General features: G+C 39.7%; 1 protein-coding gene across 1 annotated transcript; it reads left to right on the forward strand.

Annotated features, from left to right (window-relative positions):
- Window positions 1-967: 967 nt before the first annotated feature.
- Window positions 968-2,194, forward strand: LOC149258964 (uncharacterized). Its single transcript, XM_089443633.1, has one exon. It carries the CDS (start codon window positions 968-970, stop codon window positions 2,192-2,194), a length of 1,227 nt encoding a protein of 408 aa, XP_089299759.1.
- The last annotated feature ends 5,743 nt before the right edge of the window (window positions 2,195-7,937 follow it).

Consider the following 7,937-nt stretch of genomic DNA (forward strand, 5'->3'; position numbering starts at 1 on the left):
AGAGATTGGATTTCTGGGGTGTGCCGTTTCGGTGTGCTGCATGTCACCATACTGGACATCTCATTTTGAATTGCCCGAAAAAGCGAGCTTTGGGTAGAAGACACCATCGACTTACTAAATTTTCTTAATTTCCTATTACTTCAAATGATCCTATTAATATTTCATATGATTCTGTGTCTCCCGATGTCTCTCCTCTCCCCCTCCGTCCTGATTCCCCGATTGAAGGCCAGGAGTTTTCTTCCCATCGACCCGTTGATCTTGACCCACTATTGCGGGTTTCTCCTTCGATGCCGGAGTTGGAGACTGCCTCAGAGTATGAGTTACCCCATCCTCCGAATCATCCTGCGGAACCTTCCGGAGATCATCATGTCCCTATATTGCCTGATATCCCTCTTTCTTCTGTCAAGTTTGATCCCCGTTCCCATAGCAGTAAGCATTCTCCTCTCATTGTTGTTTCCTCTCTGGATGAAAAAGGCTCCGTCCCATTGAATGCTCCCTCTCCTGTAATCTCTCCGTCTAAATCGCCTATCAATTCGATTGGTAGCGACTTAGACTTTTTGTTATCTAAGAAATCTCTGGATCTTGCTCCTCTCACTGTCCATAAACCTTCATCTCCTACTTCTCCTCGGATAAGCCCTTCTTCTGCTATGAATATCACTGTTAGAAAGAAGAACAAAAAGGGAAGTAGGCATTTTCGGGGGAGGGGTATAGTATCTGATTGCTGCTTCAAGAATTTATCTCTGGTGGATGTTCCTATCGCTGATGTCTCTGTTGACAGGCCTCTTAGAGCTGGAAAGGCCGATCTTCCTTCAAAATGAATTTTATCCTTTCTGTAAATATTCGAGGCCTGGGAGCAGACATGAAGTTCTTGGCCTTAAGAAATCTTTTTTTGTCTAAGTGTCCTAAAATTATTTTAATTCAGGAAACTATGCACCCGGTTCATATTACTATCTCATATTTTCGGAAAATGCTCCCTAATTGGCACATCTCTGCTATTGATGCCATAGGTCTATCCGGTGGTCTGGCTGTACTGTGGGACCCTCTGTGGATTAATGCAAAGGCATACAGATGCCTCGCTGGTATTATTATCTCTGCACATGTTAGAGGACTTAAATGCCGTATCAACATCCTGAACATATATGCTCCTTTCCGGAATAGATCAGATTACTGGGAACACCTATTTGCATCCGAAGTTTTTGATATAGACTCTTTGTTGGTTGCAGGTGATCTGAATATAACTTTCTCCTCAGATGAAATATGGGGGAAGGGTAAGAAAGTGGACCCTATCGCATCTATGATTCGAAATGAATTTCTTATGAGAAACTTCATTGACATTCTCCCGCCCGCTATCCTTCCCACCTGGGACAATGGAAGATGTGAGGAGGCATACATTGCTAAGCGGCTAGACAGATTCCTTATTCATGCCTCCCTGGTTGATATCCTCGGTATGCCTTTCTCGATGGTTGAAAACTCCCTCATATCTGATCATCGGCCGATTGTCATGGGATGGACGTCCTTGGGCATCAGAAAAGGAATCCCTTTTAAATTTAACAGACAATGCCTTGATGAACCTGACTTTAATGACATAGTTGTTAAAGCTTGGCGCAAATATGAATATAGCGGATCTGTTTCTCATCAGGAAAATTTTATGAATAAGATGATTAATATCCGGAAAGTGGTTAAAAAATGGCAGAATCTGAAAAGAAGAGCAAACAGAAGAGAACTTCAAGACATCCAAGAGAAGTTAGAGAAGTTGACAAACTCTACAGATTATAATACTCTATCCTTCGAAAAGAGAAGTCTCTTCAAGAATCTCCATAATAGGAAGCTGCAATATTTGAAAAAGGAAGAAATATTTTGGCGCCTGAAAAGCAGAGCCTTATGGATGAAAGAAGGTGATAAAAATTTAAAGTTCTTCCAGAGGTATGCAAATGCCAGAAGACTTAAAAATGCTATATGGAAAATTAAAGACGAGAATGGAGCATGTCTCGTCTCTCAACAAGATATTGCAAAGCAAGCTGTAACTCATTTCGTAAAACAATATCAAAGGATGGAGCATAGAAGCTTTCAGGATATATTGTGGGGCATCGAAGCTTACTCGGTGATGTTTAATGAAGAAGAGAATGACCAGCTTTTCCAGCCTATATCAGAGGAAGAATTATTGGCGTCAATGAAATCTTTCAATAGGGACTAGAGCCCCGGACCAGACGTCTAGTCTATAGAATTTTTTATACACTTCTATGATCATATCAAGGAGGATCTACTAAAGATGCTAGAAGAGATCAGAATAAAGGGGAATATCAGCAGGCAGTTGAGCTCCACATATATAGCCCTCATTCCCAAAAAAAAGGAAGCTCAGAATTTTATGGACTATCGGCCAATCTCTTTATGTAATACCACCTTCAAAATAATGTCAAAGATCATCACAGAAAGGCTGAAAGGAGTATTATCAAAATCAATTTCAAAAGAACAGTATGGTTTTCTCAAAGGCCGAAGCATCCATGACGCTGTAGCTATTACTTAGGAGGCATTATTTTCTATACACTCTAAGAAAAGAGAAGCGGTCTTACTTAAAGTAGACCTGAGAAAGGCTTACGATTGTATTGATTGGGCATATATCAGGTGTTTATTTGCTAGAATTGGGCTGAAGAGCAACATGATCAACTGGATCATGGCTTGTGTTGATCCTGTGGATTACGCTATTATCATAAATGGCTCTCCTACTCCTTTCTTCAGTGCTGAGAGGGGGCTACGCCAAGGATGTTCTCTGTCCCCTTTATTATTTATTCTGGCCATTGACTCTCTCAGCTTACACATCCATAAGGCAGTTGAAGAGAAAGCATGGCGTCCACTCAGAATTTGCAGGAACATATCTCTGTCTCATAACTTATTTGTAGACGACATATTATTATTTGCCATGTTTTGCAGGTCCACTTGGATGCGCTTTCATATGATAATGGATAAATTTCAAAGGGCTACGAGACTTCAGGTAAATTTGGAAAAATCATCTATATTCCATTCTGATCTCAAACTGGAAGATGTTATTTGGCTATTTGAGCTTTTTGGTATAAAAGCTTATCATATCAGCAGTGGCATTAAATATTTGGGGTTCCGAATCAAGGCGAATGGCTATTCGAGAGCCGATTGGTCCTGGTTGGTGGACAGATTCTATAGGAGAATCTCCGGATGGGAATTTCGTTGTCTTTCGTTGGCTGGGAGAGTTATTTTAGTACAATCCATACTAAATCAACTCTCTGTTTATTGGGCACACCTTTTTCATCTTCCAGCGAGCATTATCAACAACATGAACAGTCTGTCCGCAAATTTCATATGGGGGGGTCATGCTGAAAAGCGTAAATATCATCTTATAAAACTCTCTGGCATCTCTCTTCCTAAGTCGATGGGCGGTTGGGGTTTATTAAGCTTGAGAATCTTTGGTAGAGCCCTCCTGTGCAAATCCTTCTGGAGAGCTATACAAGGGGATGGTCCGTGGAGCCAGCTGATTAAATCGAAATATCTAGCCAATAAGAAATTCCACGTCTGGTATCGTAGAGGCACTATCGGCGCATCATATGGATCCCCCATATGGCGTAGCTTTCGGAAAATCGAGGCAATCTGTCTGGAGCATCTGATATGGCGTTTTCAAAAGGGGAACAACATCATTATTGGCAGAGATCTCTTCAAGTGCGGATCAGATGATATTGATATCCCTGATTCTCTTCTTCAGCATTTCCATAGATGTGGTATTTTTTATTGGGACAAATTGATCGCTGCCTGGGATGGCCCTATTCCGCGTTGGAAAGATTCATCAGTTTTGAACATTCCCAAAGAGTATGAGCAGCAGTGGCTTAGCATAATACTGAGGCTACAAAATGGGGGTCTCACTAGTACAAGAGATTCGGATTTCTTATCCTGGAACATCCCAAATGAGGCGGAAAATATATCAGTAAAAGGAATATATCAGAAATTGATAGGACAACACTCTTCTCAATCCCCGATTTTTCCACTTACCTTCTGGAAAGATGGTTGTCCTCCGAAGATGATCCTCTTCTCTTGGCTCACATTTCATAATCGGAATTTGACCTGGGATAACTTATTGAAGAGGGGATGGAATGGACCTAACATATGTTCTTTATGCAGAGAAGACGAGGAATCAAACCTTCATATTTTTATCAAGTGCAAGCAATCATATCTCATTTGGCAGAAATTAGAAAGAGTCTATGGTTTCAAACTAGATATGCAAGTTTCGATCTAGGTTTGGCTCATAGAATGTAGCAAGAGACAGATCCTATGGCGTAGAATATGCATCATAACCATGTGGTTTATCTGGAAATGGCGCAACAACTGTATCTTTAACCACTCGAATTTTTCTTCTGCTAAAGCTTTTGATTTAATCTCTGCTTATTTAGAATCACTCCCACAGAAGAATAATAAGATCTTATATATATCCCCAGCCAAGTCTTTGCTTGCTCATCTTCATCAGCCGACAGCATTTTTCGACGGGGCAGCTCAAAAGGGCCAATGCGGATGTGGATTCCACATAAAGATATCTGAAAAATCTCATTTCTCTTCATTTTGGCACGGTGGACAGGGTTCCAACAATCTGGCTGAAGCCATAGCCCTCTCAGATCTTTTAAAATTTTGTATTTTCCTAGACATTCAGCAGGTGGCTATCTTTGGCGATTCCAAGCTATGGGTAGATTCGGTTAACAGGAAAAATTCCATTTTGGCCCAGCATCTGACTGGATGGAGAGACAGGATACACTTCTATTGGACCCACATGGAGAAATGCTCTATTCAGCACATCAATAGGGACAAAAACTCTACAGCTGACGCACTTTCAAAAAAGGGTCTTTCTTCCTCTTCTCGATTCTGGCATCTTGAGATAGTAACGGATGATGCCACTTATCAGATCAATGACTTTGCCTTACCAGATTTTTAAATGCTCTTTCTTGCAAGATAGTCACTATATTCAGAGACTTTGTTACAGATATTATCAGTTTGGTTTCATAGACTTTATGTAATTTCTCTATAGATCATAGGTTTTTTTGCTCTTTTGGAATACAGACCTGATCTGTGGATGTATCTCAGTTACTTTATATTCCTCATATAATATATATAGTTTTTTTTTCTCTGAAAAAAATATCTGATTTTGCATCCAACAACCTTTGACTGTAAACATTTACAAGAACTAAAGCAAATAGACCTTGATGAAATGGCTGAGGCAGAATCTGAAGTAATTGAACTAAAGGATAATTTTCTACCCACGGGATTAACTCCTTTAGAGGATATATTTGATTCAAATGATATTCCAAGAAAGCCAAAAATGCAACCATTGAATGCAGAAATTGAGGACTGCAACATTGGAACCACAGAAAATCCCAAAATGGTAAAACTTCCCTCCGGATCAAAAGCTGAAATACATTGAGTTGTTTAAAGAGTTCCAAGATGTCTTTGCCTGGAGTTATGAGGACCTCAAGTCCTATGATACTTCTATCATCCAACATACTATACCTTTGAAAGAGAATCAAAAACCTTTTAAACAAAAGCTTAGAAGGGTGAATCCTGTCCTTCTTCCCCTGATTGAAAAGGAAGTTAAACGAATGTATGAAGCTGGAATCATTGCTCCTATCAGGTTCTCAGAGTGGATTTCAAATCTAGTGCCTACTAGAAAGAAAACGGGAGAAATAAGACTGTGTGTTGACTTAAGAAATTTAAACAAAGTCTCTCTCAAAGACCACTACCCCTGACCAAAAATGGATCATATCCTACAAAGGGTAGTGGGGGCTTCTAGGATCTCACTGTTAGATGGATTCTCTGGATTCAATTAGATTTTGGTTAACCCGGATGATCAAGACAAAACTGCCTTTACAACACCTTAGGGAACCTTCAAATATGTGAAAATACCTTTTGGACTCAAAAATGCTGGGGCCACATTTCAAAGGGCAATGGACATAGCCTTTGCAAAAGAGATCCATGATTTCTTAGTCATATATCTTGATGATCTCACTGCTTTTTCAAAATCAGATCAAGAACATTTAAAGCATTTGAGGCAAGTGTTCCTAATTTGCAGAAAATATGGCATATCATTGAACCCAAAGAAATCACTGTTTGGCTTAGAAGAAGGCAAACTCCTAGGTCACATATTTCAAAAGATGGCATTAGAATTGACCCGGACAGAATACAAGCTATCCTCCAAGTGCCTCACTCAAGAAACATCAAAGAACTGCAAGCTTTTTTAGGAAATATCAATTTCCTAAGAAGGTTCATTCCCAATTTGGCCGAGCTAATAAGACTGTTGAATAATATGCTGAAGAAAGATTCTAAAGTCAAATGGACAATGGAAGCTAAACAAGCCTTTGAGGACATCAAAATAGCTTTAACAAAAACACCTGTTCTAACAAGCCCCAAGTTTGATAGAGACTTCATGATTTTTTCCTTTGCATCTGAGCATACTATTGCTGCTGTCCTATTGCAAAAAGATGACCAAGGGTGTGAGAAGCCCATTGCTTTTTTCAGCAAAGCCCTTAGAGATGCTCCACTCAAATATCAGATTATGGAGAAACAAGCTTATGCCCTTGTAAAGGCCATCAAGGATTTCAGAGTTTATATCTTGTACTCACATGTGATAGCCTATGTTCCAAATGTTGTGGTTAAGGACATTCTGACTCAAGAAGGAATTGAGGGTAAAAGGGGCAAATGGATAGCTAACATTTTAGAGTATGACATTGAAATTAAGCCAACCAAACTGATAAAAGGACAAGGACTAGCCAAGCTGATGACTGAAACCAATTTTCAAGCCCTTGACATAAATGAACTGGATAACGAACAGGAGATGGCGACTCCACAGATCAATCAAGCCTTTTTACAATCACCTTGGTATGCTGACATATGCTATATATTGCTGAACCTACAAGCTCCTCCAAGGTTATCCAAGACTAAAAAGAGATTCTTGAAAATGAAAGCATCAAAGTTTTGTATTATAGACAATGTTTTATTTTGGAAAAATCATGAAGGTATTTTGCTTAATTGCCTAACACTGGATGAAACTGACAAAGTACTTAAAGAATTTCATGCAGCGGACTGTGGTGGACACTTTTATTGGAAATCAACAGCTGATAAAATCCTAAGGGCTGGTTTTTATTGGCCCTCCCTGTTTGCTGATGTGAAAAAATTTGTAGTTTCTTGCCACAAATGCCAAATTTTTGAAGGCAAGAAAAAGCTGCTGCCTTTGCCCCTCAAACCCATTTCAACTGAAAGGCCATTTCAACAATGGGGTTTAGACTTCATTGGAGAAATCCACCCTTCCTCCTCTGGCCAGCATAAGTGGATTTTGACAGCCACAGACTACTTTACCAAATGGATAGAAGCCATCCCTTGTAGGCAAGCCAATGACTCAATCATCATGCAATTCTTAGAAACCAACATCTTGTCTAGATTTGGCTGTCCGGAGAAGATTATTACTGACAATGCTGCTGCCTTTAAGTCCAAAAGAATGATCAATTTTTGCCACAAGTACCACATTACCTTGGGCCACTCCACAGCCTATTACCCTCAAGGTAATGGTCTAGCTGAGTCCTCCAACAAAAGCCTCATCAACATCATCAAAAAGGTCTTGGAGGAGAATAAAAAGAATTGGCATAAAAAATTGGTGAATGCACTATGGGTAGACAGATTGACCACCAAAAGATCTATTGGAACAAGCCCATATGAATTGGTTTATGGCATGGAGGCAAGATTCCCTTCATCTTTGGGAATCCCAGTGATAAAGCTACTACAAGAGATACAAGCAGAACCTAATGATATCCAAAGAAGGATCAATCAAACTATTCACTTGCAGCAGACTAGAGAGGAAGTATATCAGAGAAGTCAGGTTCTACAAGAAAAACTGAAAAAGATGTTTGATAAAAGAACCAAAGCGGAGGATTTCTTCATTG

The sequence above is a fragment of the Pinus tabuliformis genome, chromosome 6 (genome assembly GCF_031772625.1).
Source record: "Pinus tabuliformis cultivar Carrire ecotype Pingquan chromosome 6, CPIR1, whole genome shotgun sequence".
Lineage (NCBI taxonomy): Eukaryota > Viridiplantae > Streptophyta > Pinopsida > Pinales > Pinaceae > Pinus > Pinus tabuliformis.

What these genes read in the sequence shown, in the direction of transcription:
- LOC149258964 (XM_089443633.1), top strand. Translation starts at nt 968, where the DNA reads ATGCTCCCTAATTGGCACATCTCTGCTATTGATGCCATAGGTCTATCC.